Below are 22,279 nucleotides of genomic sequence, written 5' to 3'. Positions count from 1 at the left end.
TCTCTTGAAGATGTTCTGAACACATCACCTCAATAAAATCATTGAGAAAACAAGGGGGACATTCTTAACAGGCATGTAAAAAGAGATCTTCATCAAGTCCCTAACATGCTGAGGCTTTTGGGGCAACAAAACATTCATGGCCTCTTCCACGCTTTTCACCTGAAACATCCCATTCTCCATATCATTTTCTTCCATGCACACTCCAGCGCAGCACAGACGGAGTCGCCACCGCCACCGTCAGCTCCTTCTTCGTCAACGCTCCCATGGTTCTGCTATCTATGCTCTGTCGGGTTCTTACCCCGAGACGGAGAGGAGGAAGAGGTGAAGGACTTAGAGCGAGATTGGGAGCGTGTCGAAGGGCACGAAGGTCTAGAGCCAACACGGGTTGCTGCTGTTGCTGCTTGGACCTGGCGCCGCCGCTCTGGGAGTGGTTGGGGAAGTCCATGGTGTTTCGACAGCGAAGACGGCGCGGCGTGCTTGAGGAGGAGAAGAAGGTCGACGACCATCGCCTCGTCGTTCATGGCGAGCTTGACCCACCGTCTTGACCGTTGTCAGCAAGGGAACTCGTAGAGTTGTCACTATCAGTTTTTTTTTTTTTTTTTTTTTTTTTGCTCTCTCCTCTCTTTCTCTCTAGAAGCTGATAGATATACTCAAACAAAGCTCTATCTCCTCTCTTTTGTTGTGCCCTTTTGGTCAGTTCCACCACACTATCTCAGAGGTTGCTTTGTTAGGAGACCTCCATTTATGAGACAGATTCTGATTATGGCTCTAGAATTTAGAATTTGGAGTGGATTGGTGGACGTGGAGAGAGAGAGAGCTCTGTGTCTGTGTCTCTGTGTAGGTTTTGCAGATCCACGACGGAGGTGAAAATTGAGGGAGAACCGACATAGCTTTTCGTGTCGATTTCCACAGACGGCGTCAAATGTTGATGCACAAAACCGGAGGTCTTGGAACAACGTAAATCCGACCGTGGATCTGCATGAAATGTAAATAACACAAGATGTATCGTGGTTTACCCCAAGGTTTGGGCTACGTCCACACTGGTTGTATTGTCTTTCTCTGAGAAGTGAGGGAGAGAGCCTCTGTAATATGAGAGGGGATGTGAGAGGGTTTCAGGCCTAAGAGTTGGCTTCCCTCAATTGTGAGGGTGAGGGGTCCTTTTATAGAATAAAGACTCCTCACTTATTACATATTTGCCCTTTCCTTTATCACATAATTACATTTAAGTCCACCGAGTATTTGTATGAGATCTAAATACGAGGCCCTAAATATGGTATAAACACAACACATAACACATGTTCTCTTTTTTTAATCTTTAAGACTCACTCAATAACACGATACTAATATAACATATTCTTTATTTATTTTTTTTAAACATGAGTAATATGTGCCTTGAATTATTATTATTATTATTATTATTATTATTATTGAGGCAAAAAAACTAGCATGAGTTAACCAAACATGTTAGACGAGAGAACCCTATTTTTTTTGTAACGCTTCCAAGTCAAAGCTCGAATGCATTACAAGATTAGCATTGATCGATCAGGTTATCTTTCAATATCAAGTCTCAATTAATTATTGCCAACTAAACTGGAAAAGAAATTAACCACTCAATTGCATCTCTTTTAATTAAATGGTATGAAATGACAATCTTGAATATAATCAACATTAAAAAAAATTAATTAGAAAATTAAAAAGGGTTCTGACTACTGATGATGATGATGGTGATAATTAAAAAGAAGTGGACGAGAGGATGGTTCAGATTGAGCTAATTATATTAACTCCTAGAGCTTGCTTAACTGTTGATTGCTCATGATTATTCACTTTTCCTAATTTGGAAGGAAGACTAGTGTACCTTTGCCTATCGGTTCCATATGTGATGCTTGTTTATACTACACTTACCATATTTTCATACTATATTTGTATAACCTCTCTAGTAGAAGTAGGATTCACCAACATATGTAGGTTTCATCTCTATTAGAAAGGTTTACAACATATATAGTATAAAAGCAAGAATAGCATTTTTGGTCATGAAAATGTGTTTGCAAAATTTTTGTAGTTACTGAGACAAATGTTTTTGAGTAGCACGTCATATACGTATATTTGTGTGTAATTATGTAATATTAGTTAGAAAGTAGTTGAACATTCGGAGAAATTTGTCAAACTATCGTTCCTCAATTTTGACTTATTTTGTTCCATTGTATTAACTTGTGTGCTCTCTCTCTCTCTCTCTTAACTTTTTAAAGACTCAAATTCAAGTTTCATGTCAATACTAGATAAAATGTTGGAATTTGCCAGTATAAATTAATGCCTCATGAGCTGTGGACACATCAAAAGTAAAAACATAGTGGATTGTCTTGATAAGTAGATAAATAGAGTATTATCATCAATTCATTGCACTTCGAGTTCAAACTATTTTCGATTCGTATACTTTAGATGAACTTTGGTTATAAAAATAAAAAATATCAAAAGTGAATGATGAAACATGAGCTGGATTAGACAGGTTGCGTTGATTGCGCTAGCTTTAGAGTGAAATGATACATCAGACATTCAAGGAAGTGGGTAACAATTAGAGAATTAGACCATAAAATTAAAGTGCAGTAGTAATAAAGCAATCCTTATTCCTTAGTCCTTACTGGAAGTAATGGCTTCAGTATATGGACTACCATCTTCCTTGTTGAGCAAGATCCTCACTCTCCCTATTTGCATGAAATTGCCTACCCACAGAGTTCCAAAACTGGCAGCGGGAATTCTTTTATTTAATTATTGAATATAGATTTAGCTGGACTTCCCTTCTTCTTAGTGTAAAAATATCGATGTATTAAAAAAAATAACTATTGAATGTAGATACGCGGTGGTTAAGCTTGGCGATGGCGATGGATCCTCGGCCTACCTGACAAGGCCCAAGTTGAGGATGGCCCAGGAAGTTTGTGGCCAACTTCTGTCCTTTGCCTTCATGAGGAGCACCCTTGCCCAAGCAATCCATCCTTCCCAAGTCATCCTCTTGTCCCAAGCACTCCTCCATTCCAGCATCCGGGTTAGCCCTCTCTCTGCCTCCCTCTCCGCCTCCTCAAACCTTGCTTCTGTCAAATAAACCTGACCCAACACCACATGCGGCTCCCCAATGACAGGGTTCTTCTCAACACACCTCAACAGCAACTCCTCAGCTCTGTCCTCCTCTCCTTTCTTTCCCTATTTTTGAGACACATCACATACAGCTTCCCAGTTCAATTCCCTTGCAGCCAAATGCTCTTCCGCATCCAGAACCCTCGTGCATTTGTCAAACACTGGTGGCACCACCAGCTCGATGTCTTCATCTCTACATTTGTCCACCCCGGCATTCTCATCCCCTCCACTTCCAGCAGCAGCAGTAGCAGTACTAACAGTTTTCTTCTCTTGGATAAACATCTCCTCCTCTCTCACTATCAAATTGTATATTGCAGCCATCCTTGATATGGAATTCATCCAAAGCCCTGGCATGCCATCGCGGGGCCACAGAGCTCCATAATTGTTGCCCCTAAACTCGAGGCGGCCATCTTTGTTATCAAAGAGCTCGTCCTGGAAACCGAAGAGTTGATCACTGAAATCTGCCATGGTCATCAGGACAAACACTGCAACCACCCTCCTCGATACCAACACATCTTCCCCGGTCTTTATGTGCTTCACTGTAACCCCATTTGCGGGAACAAGACTCTGCACCTTGTTCCTCCAACTACAATTCGGGCTTGCAGCCTCCGATTGGTTCTGCAGCTGCTGCAGCGACATCTCTGATTGTTTGAGATGCTCCACGAGATCCACGTCGATGAAGTAGAACAAAAGGTCGTCGTGGATGAGAGGCTGTCTGGGGACAATGCAGAACAAGTAAATCAAGCGTTCCGCAGCCTCCCCGACATGGGCACGAATGACCTCGCGGCCTGTGGAAGGATCAAAGATGGCAAGGTTGACATAGGAATTGGAATAAGCGGAGTGAAAGAGGCCGCAGAGCAGAGGCAGGGGCCTGCCATATCTTGAGAATGCGGTAGATGTCAACGAGGTGTTCGAGAAAGGTGCCGTGCTTGTGCCAGCACTCGCCAGCTCCAACTGAGCGCAGCACGGCCACCAGAGAAGGCATATTTTTGTCAACGGACTCCAGCTCACCCCGGAGGAAGGGGCGGGTCGAGTTCAAGAGGCTTTGGAGGTAGGTGCCGCCGTGGCTGCTCTCCAACGACGGTGTTTGGTTTTTGTTCCTAAAATCTAATTAGTATACTCAAATATAAGAGAGAGAGAGGAGAAAGAAAGGGAGGGAGAGGAGCACAAGAGATGGAGTAGGATTCTCTCATCTCTTTTTTTCTTTTCCTTCCCTCTTTTCCTATTTGAACGGTAATGATTAAGTCACGTCAATATATTAAATTAATTTTATATAGAAAGAGAAAGATAAAATAAAGAATGTGAGAGGAGTGGAGGAAAAGAGATAGAAAGAGGAAGAGAAAGAATCCTAGACCAAAAAATGATGTGTGGTGTGGGAGAGTAGTCCGTGCGAGAGTGCGATCAAAACAGACGAAACAAGTGGGTGGCGGTGGTGGTGGAGGAGAAGACGTAATCAAATGTGGTTATCTGCTTGATTCTGTTGCGAGGATTGAGATAAGGATTTGTTTTGTTTTGTTTGTTATGTCGCAGTCGGGATTTACGCAAAAGGATGTTGACATCCATCCATCCATCCATCTCCAATGCCGATTTAAAGATAAAAACACTCAACCAAACCAAACCAACAAAAAAGTTGCACCAACATGGTCTCGTTTTGTTATGGTTTTCCTCCAATTAAGTTGCACCAACATATTCACAAATTTAAATGGCCTGAGGCCGACCAACCCACCTGCCTTCAAAGGTGGCAAGCAAGCGCCCAAACACTCATTTTCTTCTATTTCCGGCGGCTCTAATGTTTTCTTTTCATGGTAAACAAGAAAACCTATTCATTTGTATATTTCAGGGGCAAGTCTTACTATATAATAATAAAAACAAAAACAAAGAAAAAGCCTCTCAACATTTTGAAAGTGGTTTGCTCGTCTTGTTGGTTTGGCATTTAGAATTTCCCCGTAAAATGACTCGTACATTATGCACGCACACGCAATGGTTTAGTTATTATTCCTGTTTAACAATGTCATATTCAACAGAAAACTGCAAAGGGGCGTTGCTGATATTACAAACCCAGGAAAAAGAAAAGGTGTTGCTGATATCGTTTTTCATGTGAATGATATACTAGGTAACACAGCGGAGTCGCACCACATCCTACCTGAAGCAGTGTATTTAATTCCCCCCGGACCCTCCGGCAGGAACCATATCTAGAGTCTTCATTATGAAGGTATATATGAAGGCATCTTCTTGAAGCTTCTCAAACCTGCGCCAAACAAGAATTATTACTTCATTACAGATAGTATATGGAAATATTTCAGACTTCAACTATATCTCAAAGGCAATAAAGTTTTTCTGTCTATCTATATAAAACTCTATTTACGGTGAAAAACAGACTCAGACTCTGTTTCAGAAACAATTTCCTTGGGAAAAACATGAATCATTCAAAATGTTCAGAAACATTTACACCCCACACGGCAAAGCAATGCACACAAGTAAAAGGGTAGGGACCTAAAGGTTTATACAAATTAGTCGAATCCAATATAAGTTTAAAAGCTTAAGCTACATAGACATGGAATGTTTGATTAGTTGGCAACAGAGAACCTTAAGAAGAACGTAGTTAATAATAAGAGTTTGACCATACGAACCAGGAACACGTGTGAGAAGGTATCTGAACTTAGTTCCAGATTGGGTAAAAGGGTTGTGATGTTCAAGCTCTTGTTACTCCTAGAAATATTTGGGAGTTTCTCTTTACAATAGCCTTGAAGGAGTCTCACTTTACATAAAGCGCTATTACTAATCCCTCACCGTTTTATTTTTTAAGGAGGTTATTTTCATGGATGATATTCTTCAATTCTTGGGGTGAGGTGAGATTTTAAATAAATAAAAACTTAAAAATTCCAGCACAAGTGAATAGCTTTACGCATAATAACAGAAATAATATTACCTCCCTGACTTTGAAAAATGCCCAGCACCAAGTTCACATTTAAACATAATGATGTTTTTATCAGTCTTCTTATCCCTTAGATTTGCCACAAATTTAGCAGGTTCTGAGTACATAACCCGTGGATCTGTTGCAAAAAACCAGTGTATCAATTGGAGAAATAATACGTCATATATGATATTAGGTGAAGAATACATCTATTGGATATGAAAGTACAATTTGTATCCTTCCTATTATTTAAATCGATAATGCAGATATTGAAATTGCGGAAGCAAAAGTGTTATGATATTATGCCTACCATTTAGACCAGCAGTAACAAGAATGTTCGGATAATTTTGAGCCTTAACCTGTATAAAATAATGCCAAATATAGATTATTAGAGTAAACAAAATGTTTTGGAATGTACTACAATTCATGACCTAGTAATGCGTTTGGGATTTTAGCTAGGGCAGAATTAAAGAGAAAATACATGATTTAAGTTGCATATTCATTTTTGTTGTTTGGATGGGTAGGAAAGAAGTGATGACCAAAATGATGCCAACTTATGGTTATTCTAGCTTAATTGTTATAAATATACTGATTAAAGTAGTACAGCATAGGTTATATTGTCATCTCACGTTATCAACAGGGGAATATGACTTCATGTAAAAGTAGAACTCCTCTTTACGTGGGTCACCCCATTCCTGCAAAAATAAAATTATATCAGTGAATGTAGTTGGTGTCTAAACCCACACCTTGGGAAAATATAGCAGCAACCTGACTGCAGTCGCCAAAAGTAAATTAAGATCGTAAAGACGGGGAAAACGGATATAACTAGGTAGATCTGTAAAACCAACAAATGTATAAAGAAATTTCAAGCAAAGAACCCCAGAACTTATACAATGGAAAAAAGAAAATGGCAATATCAGTAAACTGGTGTTGGAATTTTTTTTTGGAGATGTCTAGAATATAACAACCCAGGCTTATCTCACTACGTGAATCCTAGAATGCCACTACACTTGGTTTTGTGAGATGCCTAGAATGATGTGATAATTCAGACCAAAAAAAAAATTATGTGATGATTAAATTATTATCCACCACAGTGAAAAATAGTAAATACCCAAGATGTGACGATTAAATTGCCGATGTCTAGAATGATGTCAATAAAACTAGATGTTTATCACATGCATTTGATTCATCCTGTTAAAATTTTCAGGGTCAGGATCTGATGAGGAAAGAAAAATACCTCCCACTCTGAAGTTGTAAGGGGGATAGTTGGGTCAAGCATTGTAGTCAGAACATCAACAAAAGGCACTCCAGCAACAGCAGCCTTGAACAAATCAGGCCTCATATTAAGAACAGCACCAATAAGCAATCCACCTGCACTCCTTCCATCAATGCATAATCTTTCTTTGTAGCAATATTTCTTTTCTATCAAATACTCAGCACAAGCAATAAAATCTGTAAAAGTATTTTTCTTCTTCAGCAACTTTCCATTCTCGTACCACTGCCTCCCCATTTCACCACCCCCACGAATATGAGCTATAGCATATATAAAACCCCTATCCAGCAAAGAGAGCCTTGAAGCTTTAAAGCTGGCATCTATACAGACCTATTGACATAATAAAACTCCTGAGTCACTGAGAGAGAAATGAAAACAAGAAACGAACAAAATAAGCCCTCTTCCAAATGGCTAAAAGGATATTGCCTCCTGCAGTATTTTCAATTGTGAGGGCCACTGACAATGTCCAACATACTTGAACAATTTTACCAAATTGTGATTAGAATTAGCCATCATAGGCCAGAAACAAAATTCTATATTTTAATTACTAATCCAACTGGATGATACATAATGCATTAAACAGACAACCTATAAGGTAATAACAAGAAAACTTTCTTAAGATGTCAATTGATTCAGATATTGGAAAAGGAATATCCGCAGAGCAGTAACGTATCAAAAGCACAAAAGTTTCTTTTGTGATGGCTACATGTTTAAAAATGGATCTGGTCATATATTTTTAAGGGCTTCAGATTTCAGTGCTGTACTTTCTAATTGTCCAATTCAAAGCATCTCGCAAAATTTTCTACAAGTAATAAGCTTTTCAGTGTAATCACACGACGATTACAATGTCAGTGAAAAAGAAAATACAAAAAAAAAACTTGCATACGAATTCTTCTGTTACCTCATAAGAGCCATAGCCATAGAGTAGCAATGGATCAGATCCATCAAGTTTTACAATATCCTTCCTATAAACAATTGATATTGGAATCTGAGTACCATCTGGAGCACTAGCCCATTTCCTTTCTGTAACATAATCTGATGCTTCAAAACCTCCCAAAACCTGAGAAACATAAATGACAACACCACCTATCACAAATACACATACACAGGAACCCAAGGCCTGGTAGAGATAGTAAATGGAATAAACGCAAAGCTTACTTTCAAAAAAGTAAAAAATAAATCATTACTATTGCAACAATAAACATGTACATGAAAAGAGAGTTAAAAAGACAAGTATACAAAGGGTTAGGCTCCTAAAATTTAGTATTTGAAGTAATAATAAATACGACTTACCGTTTCAATCTTCTTCAAAACAGAAACACCTGTCTTCATATCATAATCATACACAGAGGGAGGTGTTTTCATGGAGCTATAAGAAAATCGTAAGATGCAGGAAGAAAATTCTGATTCTGATGGATCCACAGAGTATGTGGGATCCAAAAATTTAACAGCTTGACCACCATGAAGGGTTTTAAGTGGTTGTCCAACATCTGGAAGTTGATAGATAGTGACTTTTGGTAGACCCTCTTCACGTTCATATACAACAAGGTGATCACTAAAAAGATGTATATCCTGAATTTTCACACTGAAGAAATTTCTAAATTAGTATGCCTAACTATCAAGGAAAACATGCCTGCTAAGAATAGTAAAGGTAAAAAATTAAAAAATATCAGGCCCTGAGAAAAAGTTATAGAAAAGTACGCAAATCCATACACAACAATTGGACCAGGTGGCATGGAGTAGTGAACAACACATCTAACTCATTCCATTGTCACATCTCTCTTATTCACAGTTAAAACAGCGCATATGTGAGAAAAACAAAAAGCTAGTGAATGGCTCAAGGAAAATTTCCAGTTTCATTTCTGGAAAATGCACTGCAAATCACATGTCGATATATAATTTTTTAATTATCTATATACTTAATTTCACCGGGGAAAATTAGACGTAATATTGATAAAACATAAATCACGTGGTTGCATGTTTTTAAAAATTAAAAAAGACAAGTCCATTCATGAACATTATTAAGGTCCTGCATGCGGAGTAAGGATATAAAAATTTAGTTATCACCTTTCCCTGTGTGGAAGAAGAACTGTAGTTTCAGATGTATTTTCCAATGGACAAGCAATTACTTCAGAATTAAAAAACTGGTTGCTCCTCCTCTTTATAAAAAAATGATTTCCTCGATGGCTAACAAATGTATCAATGCCATCTAGGCGAGGTGTCAGAACCATAAGCCCATCTTCAGGCTTTGAATTATCAAGGTAAAAGTTGAATCTTGTAGTTTTACTTTCGGATGCAACAAACAAGAACTTTTTGCTCTCAGAAGCTTGAAGATCAATTGAAAACATATCATCCAGTTCGTGATAGAGGCAGGAGTCACTTGACTGTTCTGTCCCCAACTTATGTAACCATGCCTATTAAAAAGAAAGCAAGATGTCAGATTAAGCAGTTTACTCACAAAAATAGACAATGGAACAGAATGTATGCACTATTTTTTTCTCCGTGAGGCTGTGAGCCAGACAGGGTTCAAGGTATAACCTCTTGGCTCACTGCATCTGCAGCAAGACAACCAACAAGAAAACAGAATCGAATTCTACAGAGATATAGGAGGATATATCCAACGTTATATTCAGCACTTATCAAGATAAACAATGTCATAAAATGAATTCTCATGGAAAAGCATGGGAATGTGGTCATAGGAGACAATATTGAAACAAAATATCAATGTAAATTATAACAAGTAAACACGGCAGGCAAGCCTCCCAGATAGGATGTACACAACTGGGGTAAGTTGCTTAGTTCTAAATTTCACCGAAACATGAAAAAATTTCAAAATTCAGAAATTGGCTAAATATTTTATCAGGCACGCCAGTCCTTGAGTAATGACACCTCAAAAATCTACCCACAATTATGTTGCAGAACAATTGAAAAAGCAAGTGAAGTATGTGTGTGAAACATAGCATGAGATGAGGAAACAGAGGGCTTAAAGCAGCAGTATCAAACCTTGTCAGGGCGGAGGGTCTCGTCCATTGTAATGTAAACTAAAGCCTCGTTGCCGGCCCATTCAAGATAGGATGTCGTACCAACAAGAGGCAGACCCACAGGAGCACCTGTCTCGGCATCAATGACATAAACTGTATAGATTTCATTTCCTTTGGTGTCTTCTGCATATGCCACCAAATTGTTGTTTGGACTAACCTGAAGAAGGATTAAGAAATGAACATGAAAACACTCCATAAACTGTATTGAGATCGTCATCATATAAACGCATTGTCATGTTGTTGTAATATTGGATTAGGTAGATACCTTAAAAGCAGCAATGCTATAATAGGCATGATTTTTAGCCATAACATTCTCATCGAAGATTACATGCTCCGGAGGAGCATCAGGTCCGGTGGGCATGGTATCATACACAGATACTGGGGGGTCCGCATCACCCTCGCTGCTGGTTTTGGGTATTAAGCGGCGACAATGCTGAACGTACTCCATACCGTTGAGAGTCCTTTGATAGTAATAGTAGGGGCCTTTTCGTTCAGGTGCAGATATATCATCCTCCTTGATCCTCCCTCTAATCTCAGAGTAGAGTTGATCTTCGAATTTCTTATTTCCTAATGTAAGCCAATTAAATTTTAAATTAAAATGGAGAATTGTAGTTATAGTTGAGAAACAAGCAATTAGAGAAGAAACAACAAATTGCATCTGCTAGTTAGGTTTAAAGGTGTGCTGCTGAATGAATTGAAGATCAAATCAAAAATTGAAAATAATCGAATAAAGAAGGAAAAATGCTGGATGCGATGGGGAAAGGTAAGCAATGCAATACTAGTTTAGTTGATACCAGACATGAGGAATTGAGTATAATCGTTTTCTTGTTGAAGGTAAGAGAGGACTTGGGGGTCGGAGCGAGAGTCGTCGCGGAGCCAATAGTAGTTGTCCACGCGGACGTCGCCGAACATCTCCATCTTATGCTCCACCTTCTTCGCCACCGGAGGCCGCTGCATCTCACTCTCACTCATCCTCACTCTTGATGTGGGTTCTGATGACGTGGACGCTCGGACGGAGAAACCTAGAGAGGAACCGGCGCCACCACCAAATGACGACAATACGACTACTGGAAGGTAGACAAGCGGAAGTAGGTTCCCTCTGCGCCACTGCCACTGCTTATGCATTCTCATTACCATTCCCATCTTTCCTATATATATTTTTCTCGACGAAGATTTTTTTTTTTTTTTTCACACCTTTTTAGTAAACTAATTATTATCTACTTCTGCCCAATATTTCATAAATTCTCATAAACTCACAAAAAAATGATATAATAATGCAGACATTGAATTTGCAATTTTTTTTTGTTGTTGTTTTTTTTGTTTTTTTTGTTCAGAGGAGGGCAAAGCCTGGCAAGTAAAACAAAAAAGCTAGGCAAGAAGTAGTGGTAGGAGGAGAAACAAAAACATGAAGACCAAGGGATAGACCATGACCCAAGTCAACCATGTGATCAGTTGAGGTATACTTTTTTCTATAGATATGTGTGACTTCGCATTTTTAATTTTTTTCGATGACTTCTTTACAGTCAATAATGAGATTGTAAAGCTAGTGCGAAACCAAAATAGGTTTTTGGATCAAAATAACAGCATCCCAAAATAGGCTTTTGATTTGTCTAGTTTGTTTTTTCAGCCCATACTGAATTTGCGAAAAGAAAAGGAAAGAAAGAGAGAGAGATAGCGGGGCCCTAAATTCGTCACTTCTTCAATTGATTGATTTGGTGATTAGAGCATTTCATTTTTAAAGTAGTCCATTTATCTTCATTTTTAAATGTTGTTCATTGGAGAGGTTCACGTCCTCGTTGAGTTTACATTAAGCTGGATGACCCTTAATTTTCATACGAAAAAAAATCTAATCCATTTTTTTTTGTTTTTAAACTAAAAATTTATTTAATAACAAATTTTAATTTTAATAAAAAAAAACTACTTTCTCAAAATTTCACTCTTGGAACTTTCATTTTCATTTTTTTTCAAACCTAAAAGTAATTACCAAAAATTTAAAAACAAAATAATTATCAACCGCCTCTTAATTTGGCAGATTATTTATATCATTTCAAGAGCAGAGCTCAAAAGTGAACAAAACTGTCGAATGTGAATTTTCATTCGTCAAACATAACGGTTAAAATGTGTATCCATTCCTAGGAACAAAAATGTATTCGTAAAATGTAGCCGCTAGAGAATTATTTATTAAAAGATTACTTCATCCTCCAGAAGAAATTCACGTCAAGAATAAATGTAAGATGCGAATTGCAAAACAGGGCAGACAAGAAACATAACGAAATGTATCGGGCATGGATTAAGAATTGAATAACAATTAGCAACCTAATAAGTAATACACAACCCAAGAATGTAAAATAGTGTGGCTACCAGACAGACCAGATGGAAAACCTACAGTCAAGCAGAAAGGAGATCCACCCCAAAGCAACTGACCGACGTATTCAAGATTCTTCTCTGTTCCAGTACTCTCAACACCTATACCAAGACTTAAAATGATTATACAAATGATGCAGGTAATCACTCCAAAAGATCATAAGAAATAAGGTACTCCTGTCCTCGGTCCTCTCATCTGGTTGTTCTCCTCTGTTTCAGTGAAGAACTTCACCTCTCTCTCCTGTTTCAAACGACAGAACACCAACCATCGTGAACGCAATGGTTTTAAATTCATGTCCAGCCATAAATTCTACTTGATGTAAAAAAAACATACTAAAAACCGTTATTTTCAGGTGCACGCAGCAGCAATTAGACATGGATAGACCCATTATGTTGGTAAATGGGTTTTCATGGGTTATGGACCATTATTTGTCCTTTAGTTCGTGGGTTATAGACCATTTTTTGGCCCAATGCCCATCCCTACTTACTGATTCCACTGTCCAACAAATATTACAAATAATCAAGAAGCGAAAAACTCTGAGACCAAAATGAAGAGAGCCATGTAGCACAACTAATACAATATGCAATAAATGTCTATAAAGTAAGCCCTCAAAACTAACATGCCCTTAGTTTCTAGCTGAATATTTGATATTAAAAACTGATCTTCACTCCTCTCGGTCACCAAAACAAAAAGCAGCATGGTGCATGGCTTAGAGTTATTTTCATGCCAGGATAACATGAATATGGAATTTTTATTTTTACTTTTAGAAGTTGGACATATCTTATAAATATGTTTGACTGTGAGTTTATAACCTCGCCAAATTAGGCATTGATATCCCGGGCCAAGTATAGCTACTTCAAAAGTTTATATGTTCAAAGTCTAAAAGTTGAGAGATTCTAGAAAATGGCAAATGTCAGCTCTTGGATGTTGGAAAGTCTCTAAGAACCAAGTGTTTCAGACACTAGAAATAATCAATTTAATTATGTGATGCATACAGTGAAGCTGTGAAGGTGACGGAAAGATATCCTAAGTACACATATCATAAAAGTCTGAATCTAAAAGTTTCCATTAAGAAAAAGGCTGTAGGCAAGCCAGTAATCTTTACCATATTGTCATTAAAACTCAAGATAGAAGCCACATTCCCACAGCGATAACAGTAATTTGGTGCAGACCAGACCTGCAAAATTCAACAACCCAACTATTCAATAAAACTTCTACAATATTACGAAAAAAAAAAATCAACAAAAGAGGTTTGGAATCTCACAGTTACAAGGCCTTTATCTTGAAACATGTACTTAAGACCTTCTTGAACAAGTTGGTGTGCTCGACAAACCAGATCTAGATTGTTTATGTGGTTGAACTGCAGAAAACAAAATTCTTAAGCTTTAGTATGTGTGTGATGTGTGTGATGTGTGTGCGTGCGCACGAGCGTGTGCGAGAGAGAGAGAGAGAAAGAGAGAGAGCAAGCAGGGAGAATCCTAGTTAATTAGTAAGATCTTAATACCTCAGAAGTGACTCTGGATCCAAACAGCCAACCTGCTCCACGCGGACTTACTGCCCATGTTTCAATATCTTCAGGATCGCTCCACATGAGATCACAAAATGGCCCCTCATGTGGAATTTCACAATTTCGCTCAATGACCCGTATCTGTTAAACGAAAAGGTATGTACAGTGATGATGATGATGATTCATACAAATGGAAAACCAAAAATAAACAGAACTTCTTTGAAAGCAAGGTCATAGACATGTAGTTCACATGGTAAAGCATGAACCCAGTGATCCAGAATCCAACACTTATGGAGTCACTGCTGCTTTCAATCATTTACAGTTAAAACGCATAACTACACAATCTAAGAAATTGCAGAATTTCAGCTGTAGCAACACGCATGAAAAACATAAATGCTTATATATATAATATGAACAAAAATAATACAAAAAAAATTACGGTTTACCTGATCAATTGTTCGGATGTCAGGAGAAAGTCCACCATGGACACATAACACCTGGGAAGACAAACCACATAAACATATTTGCCATCAAAAAGTACGCAATCAAAGTTACAAATAGGAATATGCACAGAGACAGAGATAAGAGATATATGCATACTAACACATACATATATATACATAGACAAGAGAGAAGGGGAGAGGGAGAGAAGGTTACAGTTCCATCTATAATTGCCGATAGTGTCAGATAGTCAAAAACATCTGTACAATACCGCCAGGCATTAGCATTTCCATACTTCCTCTGGCATTCGTCATAAAAGCCATATACCTAGCAGAGATCAACTTTAATTGATAAGGATTCAACTGACAATGCCAGCAACAAAACTCCATGCACAGACAGTTAAATAAATGCTGCTATGGCAGTAACCTCCTAATCAGGTCCCTCTACTGAACATTTGGATCTAAATTATACATATGCACCTGGACCTCCTATATATTCTAGGAATAAGAAAAATGGAAACACTAATATCTGGGATTTCTTACTCAGATTCATGCAATTCATTTATCAACTCAACCTTTAGCACACAACTCTTGCAATCGACTCCATTATATTAAGCAACCATTACATGCCAAACCAACAAGTCTATTACATTGCAATATTTGAGTATGGTCGGCACAAAAAGTGCTCTAAAGTACCTCTGAATACACTGAACTGCAATTTCATTCCAGCCACCAATAGCTTTAACACAATAATATTCAAAAGAACAAAATGCAAACAAATAAAAACAGCATTGGAACCCTTGCTCCCAATTTTGGTATTCAACAAAACACTAGAGGGTATCGTTAATAATTGTCTCTTCCAAAACACCATACAATCTATATAATATCATACCTGGGTAAGTTGCCTGCTCTCATGATTACCACGCAAAAGGGTAATATTAGCTGGATATCTATAGCCACAAGTAAAAGAAGACTACATTAGCTACGAGAAGAAAAACCTAAACATCTCATAAAATTTGAGATTGTCAACAAAGAGAAGTTGAAAGTTAAAGCAATCTCGCATTCCATTCATCATCTCCTGATGTAGATAATAATTAAGAGCTCGTTTGGATGTGCTTTTAAAATAATTGAAAGCGCTTTTGGTGGAAATGTTTTAGAACCAATCCTTAATATAAATGCAAGTAAATCCTGGAAGTGTTTTTCCTAGAAGAAGCACACAATTGGTGCTTCTTGCAAAAAGCACTTGAAGTGCTTTTGGAACCCAAAAATATTTTCTCTAAAAGCACTTTCAGTCATTTTAAAAGCACATCCAAACGAGCCCTAAAACTGTCTAATTTTTATAAGAACAAAACAGCAGTAAAAAGAACGCTTCCAAAACTCTTAAGAAAACAAAGATCTAAAAAGAAATGGACCATGAACCTAAAAACATAAGCAAAGAAACAGGAACCATTAATAAAGAGCTGCATTCTGATTTAAAAAACTAAAAAAAAGTAACGCAAAAGAAAATCCATCCCTAAACTCTTAAGAGATCAAAACCCATACAGATGTTTAGAAGCAAACCCACTCCCCCCACTAATCCACATCATCACCCTCACATTGTCAAATATCCTTCTATTCTTCTCCCCCCAAATTACCCAAAAAACAGCCATCACCGTGTTGGGTTTTTGGCTCAAAATTAGGATGATGCAATAAATTAGGTTTGTGTTACCTATTTGGTTTTGGTGTCCTATTTGGGTTTGATTTTGACTTCTTAGTTAGTTTCCTTGGTGGAGAGATTTTGTTAATTACCTATTTGATTAGAATTTGGATTTATTTCCTATTAGGATTCCTATTGTAACCTAAGTCCTATGCACTATAAATAGGATCTTAGGGTTAGTGTATTTTGTGTGGCTCATTCGTGTGGCAATTTGGTGAGAGTCAATTTGTGAGTTTGTCAGTTTGTGAGCAATTTGGGAGAATCTTCTCCGTTAGTTTTGGGTTCTCTACTCGTTTGGTTTAGGGTTTGTAATTTGTGGGATTTGGGTTGTGAGAGTTTAAACACTCTTTTGTAATCTCCGTTTGTTTAGTGAAACTCCTTGCCGTGCTTCACCCGTGGAGTAGGCTTTACGCCGAACCCCGTAAATCTCGTGTTAGTTTGAGATTGTTTGTTTTAGCTTTCAACTACGACGTTGATATTGGTACTTTGTTAGAATTTGCTTCCGTTTGCGCATAAAAGTACAACAAGTGGTATCAAAGCCCAGGTTTTGACTTGGGCTTTGCTTGGCAGTCACTATGAAGCCTTCTGTGTCATCGGTGAAAGTTGATAATGAAAAGTTCAACGGCAATGACTTTGGTATTTGGCAATTGAAGATGCGTGCTTTGTTAGTTCAACAAGGGCTTTTGAAAACGCTAATGGGTGTGAAGGCTTTGCCGGATTCGTGGACTGATGAAGAAAAAGAAGACGTTATGGAACGGGCACTTGGAGCAATCCTGCTGACTTTATCGAATGAAGTTTTGCGTGAAGTTGGTAGCATCAAATTTACACTGGAGTTGTGGATAAAATTGGAGAGCTTGTATATGACCAAATCCCTTGCTAAACGGTTGTATTTGAAGAAAAGTTTGCATACTCTTCGTATGGATGAAGGTATGTCAATTCATAAGCATGTTGATGAATTCAATAAACTTATGATGGATTTGAAAAGTGTGGACAACCAAATTAGTGATGAGGATTATACGATAACTCTGTTGTGTTCTTTATCTCCTTCGTATGAACACTTTGTCGATACCATACTATTTGGTAGAGAAAGTCTTAGTTTGGAAGATGTTAAAGTTGCTTTGAATTCTAAAGAGCTAAAGAATAAAGTGTCTAACACACAAGATGGAGCTTTGGTAATTCAAGGAAGGAATAAGGAAAGGAGCAAACTTGGAAGGAACACTTGTAGCTATTGTTATAAGGAAGGTCATTGGAAAGTAGATTGCCCTAAACTCAAGGGCAAAAAGAAGTTTGATAAGTCTTTTGCTAGTGTTGATGCAAACTTAGCAGAAGATCGTTGTTCTGAACTCCTCTAAGGGTTATGTGAAGAGGTGAGCTTGGTACTCAAGCTCTTTGGGTGGAGTGCAATTCGTACTTTTTGTTCGTATGTTCAAGTTTTTGCTTGGATTTTGTTTCGTATTTGTTAGTTTCCATAATGAAATTTGTTGGAGAAGGCGTTGGAGGAAATTTCAAGTTTGAAGACTTTTGGATTTTTTGAGTCTAGGTGGAGATCAGTTTCGAAAGAATTTGGTGCACGTTTGCGTTTGTATTTTGGTATCCCAAATTTGGAAGTTTGCTAATTTCTCGCCGAGGTGGAGATTGTTGGGTTTTTGGCTAAAAATTAGGATACAACAACAACAACAACAAAGCCTTTTCCCACTAAGTGGGGTCGGCTAAAAATTAGGATGATGCAATAAATTAGGTTTGTGATACCTATTTGGTTTTGGTGTCCTATTTGGGTTTGGTTTTGACTTTTTAGTTAGTTTCCTTGGTGGATAGATTTTGTTAATTACCTATTTGATTAGGATTCGGATTTATTTCCTATTAGGATTCCTATTGTAACCTAAGTCCTATGCACTATAAATAGGACCTTAGGGTTAGTGTATTTTGTGTGGCTCATTCGTGTGGCAATTTGGTGAGAGTCAATTTGTGAGTTTGTAAGTTAGAGAGCAATTTAGATGAATCTTCTCCGTTAGTTTTGGGTTCTCTACTCATTTGGTTTAGGGTTTGTAATTTGTGGGATTTGGGTTGTGAAAGTTTAAACACTCTTTTGTAATCTCCGTTTGTTTAGTGAAATTCCTTGCCGTGCTTCGCCCGTGGAGTAGGCTTTACGCCGAACCACGTAAATCTCGTGTTAGTTTGAGATTGTTTGTTTTAGCTTTCACCTACGACGTTAATATTGGTACTTTGTTAGAATTTGCTTCCGTTTGCGCATAAAAGTACAACACACCGCACATCTTCTCAGACCTATACGCTTCTTCCTCCCACCAAAAAAGCAAGATGATAACCAGAAAGAGAGAGAAGAGAGAAGAGAGGAGAGAGAGGAGAGATTAGAAAGAACAGAAAAGAGAGAGAATTAAAAAGGTAGAATGCATACAACAATTTAGCCTTTCATAACGAAACAGACCAACATTTCAGAGTGGGTACCTTGGTGCAATGAACCCAACTGTAAACTCCAAATTGTATTCGTTCTACAGGTTAAATTTATAAAACATAATCCCGTAAGTGATAGCTTCCAAGACTCTTTCTTATTACTGAAATTATCCATTTAGTACTGACCCAAATGATAACTAAACCATACACGGCATATCATAGGGCTGCAATGCACATCAAAGGCATAATTATATGGTGCACAAGTACCAAAACGCTAAGTAGCGTGCATGACTGCAAATAGTAATTTGAAAAGTAAAGACCTCATTATTAAAACACATTCTTCCAAACAAAAGTCTAAAATATTTGTACCTCGCCTTAAGAAGCAAAAGGATAGTGAAAACTTCAAGGCTATTGTATCCTCGATCAACAAAATCGCCCTGCAAACAAGCTAGGAATATTAAACACCACCAGAAGACAACCAAACAATATTTTTATGATGACGTGCAGAGATTTTATCAAATTTAATAACAAAAAAAATACAAATCATACCATAAATATGTAATTTGTCTCTGGTACATGGCCTCCAGTCTGGAAAAGTTTCATTAGGTCGTGGAATTGGCCATGAATATCGCCACAAACAGTGACCGGACTGTTTACAGGTTGCACATTGGACTCCTCAATAAGAATCTCTTTTACCTGTGATAGTTAAAATGACAAACAAGGGCAACAAAAATTACAAAACTCCTCTAGATAAGGAAAACCTGAAACTACTACTCATGGGACTATTTATATTAATCCATAAGCAGATCATCATCACCAACTAAAAACATAGACAATTAGAAAATAGCAAAGTAAATAACCTACACAGCCACAGGAATGTTTCTACATGGCACTTCGAAGAATAATATTGCGCTAACCATTTTCAATAACTAGCTTAACATGTACGTGTATTATTGTATGAGCCCGTCATAAGTTACCTCCCTCTCAGGACAATTGTGTGGGACCCACTGTTATATGGTGAGACTCGCATGACGTGAGAGGGAAGTCAGAATTGACAGGCTCAAATGAAACTTCACGGTTTTGCTGGATGTGGACAAAAGTAATACGCTCTCCAACCGCTGCACATATTTATGTATCAGACAGTCCCGTACAAAATTTTGAAAAACCAACTTTATCTACTGAGTGCATATCACAAGTAACACTAGACTTCCAAACTAGGTATTTCAGGTTTTGGATTCGGTAGCCAAAAGCAGTTCTTTTTGCCAAACAAGTAATTGACGTGTAATGAAAAAAAAGATTGAGTAAACTATGGTGAGCATGATCAAGAGTGTTGATAACGTTAAGCATTGAGTAATGAACTGTAACATACTCTCTGTGACATGCAAGGGCAACCCTAAACATATGCAGGCAGTGAGTAGGGGGGGAACCAAAAAAAAGAAAGAGAAAGATGGTTTCTTTCTACTTTTAATCAAAGGGGTATGTATTGAATCTTGAAGCCCATCAGTCTATTAGCTACTCAAGCTCAATCACCGGTTAGTCAAAGATCGTTTGTGAACAAAAATTGAGTGAACAAGCTACATAGAAATCGGATGCCCAAATTGATCGAGAAATCAAACGTATTAGACAAAGCGATTACAAAAACCAATTTGAATTTAACAGCGACCAACAGGCTTAGATATGTGCAAAAACCCTAGATGTAGAAATGTAGATAAAGGAAAGAAAGAGATAGAGATACGGACGTATTCGCATAGGAGTTGAAGCTCGTCCTCCAGAAGATGCTGTCCTTCCTTCACCTTTGAGATCCACTGGTCCAAATCCATCTCTCTTCTTCTTCTTCTTCTCTCTGTTTAGGGTTTTCAGCAACAAACCCAAACGAGAGATGAAAACTACGAAATTACACGTGCTGCGCCTGCGTGTGTTGCCACTTACGCATTTACCAAGTCGGATGGGACTGTCCTTTTAAAAATAAAAAATAAAAACAGTTTTGCTAACCACTCTAAAGTACATTGTATACTCACCATACATTCTGATACACCAAATCGTCATTTTGTTTAACTTAGTTAAATTTTTTCAAAATTATAAAAGTAGCATTTAATGTGAAAGGTAACTAGACTTAGGTAAAAAATACACATGGTAAATAATTGGGTAAATTACATAGTAGCCTCTCAGGTTTGAGGTCTATTGCAATCTTATACAACATTTTTAAAACATTTCACTTTCATACCTCAAGTACTATTTTATTTCAATTTCATACAACCGTTACATTTTCCATCCATGGATCTGTTAAATCCTGACGTACGTAGCTGCCACATATATGCCATGTGGCTGCCAAATGTTTGTCTTGTCACGTAGCAAATAAAATATTTTTTTAATTTTTTTTTAAAAAACCTGTCTACCACTTCTTCTTTTTTTCTCTCTTTCTTCTTCTTATTTTGGGTTCGGTCCCTTTTTTTTTTTTTTTTCTTCTTCTTCTTCTTCCTCCTCCTCCTCCTCCTCCTCCTCCTCTTCTTCTTCCTCCTTCTTCTTCTGGGTTATAGGGTTCGATCATTTTTTTTTCTTCTTCTTCTTCCTCCTCCTCCTCTTTCTTCTTCTCTTCCTCCTCTTTCTTCTTCTCTTCTGGGTTCGGTCCCTTTCTTTTTTCTTTTTTTTCTTTTTTTTTTCTTCTTCTTCTTTCTCCTCCTCCTCTTTCTTCTTCTCTTCCTCCTCTTTCTTCTTATCTTCTGGGTTCAGTCCCCTTCTTCTTCTTCTTCTTCTTCTTCTTCTTCTTCTTCTTCTTCTTCCTCCTCCTCCTCTTTCTTCTTCTCTTCTTCTTCTTCATCCTTCTTCTTCTGGGTTCGGTCCCTTTCTTTCTTTCTTTCTTTTTTTTTCTTCTTCTTCTTCTTCTTCTTCCTCCTCCTCCTCCTCCTCCTCCTCCTCCTCCTCCTCCTCTTCTTCTTCTTCTTCATCCTTCTTCTTCTGGGTTCGGTCCCTTTCTTTCTTTCTTTCTTTTTTTTTTTCTTCTTCTTCTTCTTCTTCCTCCTCCTCCTCTTTCTTCTTCTCTTCTTCTTCTTCCTCCTTCTTCTTCTGGGTTGCAGGGGTTCGGTCCCTTTTTTTTTTTTTTTTTTTCAATTTCAGGTTTTTTTAAAAAAAAATTAAAAAATATTTTATTTGCCACGTGGCAGATATTTGGCAGCCACATGGCATATATGTGGCAGCCACGTCAGCATTTAACAGATCCATGGATGAAAAATGTAACGGTTGTATGAAATTGAAATAAAATAGTACTTGAGGTATGAAAGTGAAATGTTTTAAAGATGTTGTATAAGATTGCAAATAGACCTCAAACCTGAGGGGCTACTATGTAATTTACCCTAAATAATTAGATGTATAGTAAACATACACCTTAGTTATGTGGTAAGCAAAAATGCTCCCAAAAAGACAATGTTTTATACTTCAATCTTTTTTTGTTAAACTTTTAACCGGAGATTATTAAAAAATAAATTTAGGATAATTTTTAGAGTTAAAAATT

At 37.6% G+C, this 22,279-nt stretch overlaps 3 protein-coding genes across 3 annotated transcripts; all 3 read right to left on the bottom strand.

Moving 5' to 3' along the window:
- Window positions 1-2,491: 2,491 nt before the first annotated feature.
- Window positions 2,492-4,701, bottom strand: LOC103403480 (uncharacterized). Its single transcript, XM_008342327.3, is given in 3 exon segments — window positions 2,492-3,985; window positions 3,987-4,233; window positions 4,668-4,701. Coding segments are annotated over 3 exon segments (1,377 nt in total). The 3' UTR covers window positions 2,492-2,889.
- A 364-nt stretch (window positions 4,702-5,065) lies between these two features.
- Window positions 5,066-11,743, bottom strand: LOC103403381 (uncharacterized). Its single transcript, XM_008342193.4, has 11 exons — window positions 11,149-11,743; window positions 10,620-10,921; window positions 10,317-10,511; window positions 9,381-9,727; window positions 8,607-8,898; window positions 8,215-8,373; window positions 7,278-7,643; window positions 6,670-6,735; window positions 6,351-6,399; window positions 6,056-6,179; window positions 5,066-5,374 (listed from the first exon to the last, which is right to left on the bottom strand). Exons 1-11 carry the CDS (start codon window positions 11,495-11,497, stop codon window positions 5,284-5,286), a joined length of 2,340 nt encoding a protein of 779 aa, XP_008340415.1. The 5' UTR covers window positions 11,498-11,743; the 3' UTR covers window positions 5,066-5,283.
- Window positions 11,744-12,592: 849 nt separating this feature from the next.
- On the bottom strand, window positions 12,593-21,789 carry LOC103403380 (phytochrome-associated serine/threonine-protein phosphatase; the record flags this gene model as incomplete). Its single annotated transcript, NM_001293968.1, is given in 11 exon segments — window positions 12,593-12,959; window positions 13,825-13,896; window positions 13,984-14,079; window positions 14,224-14,367; window positions 14,673-14,723; window positions 14,884-14,994; window positions 15,559-15,616; window positions 19,141-19,208; window positions 19,321-19,467; window positions 20,511-20,612; window positions 21,770-21,789. Coding segments are annotated over 10 exon segments (912 nt in total). The 5' UTR covers window positions 20,592-20,612; window positions 21,770-21,789.
- Between the last annotated feature and the right edge of the window lie 490 nt (window positions 21,790-22,279).

The sequence above is a fragment of the Malus domestica genome, chromosome 16 (genome assembly GCF_042453785.1).
Source record: "Malus domestica chromosome 16, GDT2T_hap1".
NCBI lineage: Eukaryota > Viridiplantae > Streptophyta > Magnoliopsida > Rosales > Rosaceae > Malus > Malus domestica.
Note: the sequence above shows the minus strand (reverse complement) of the source record. Positions and strands in the feature narration are given on the sequence as shown.

Bases quoted from the DNA above. Each gene is read 5' to 3' on its own strand.
- LOC103403381 (XM_008342193.4), bottom strand. From the start codon at position 11,497: ATGGGAATGGTAATGAGAATGCATAAGCAGTGGCAGTGGCGCAGAGGG. The intron at 10,512-10,619 runs GTATCTACCTAA...ATCCTTCTTCAG, and splicing joins ATAGCATTGCTGCTTTTAAG to GTTAGTCCAAACAACAATTT. The intron at 9,728-10,316 runs GTTTGATACTGC...TCTTTTTAATAG, and splicing joins AGACCCTCCGCCCTGACAAG to GCATGGTTACATAAGTTGGG.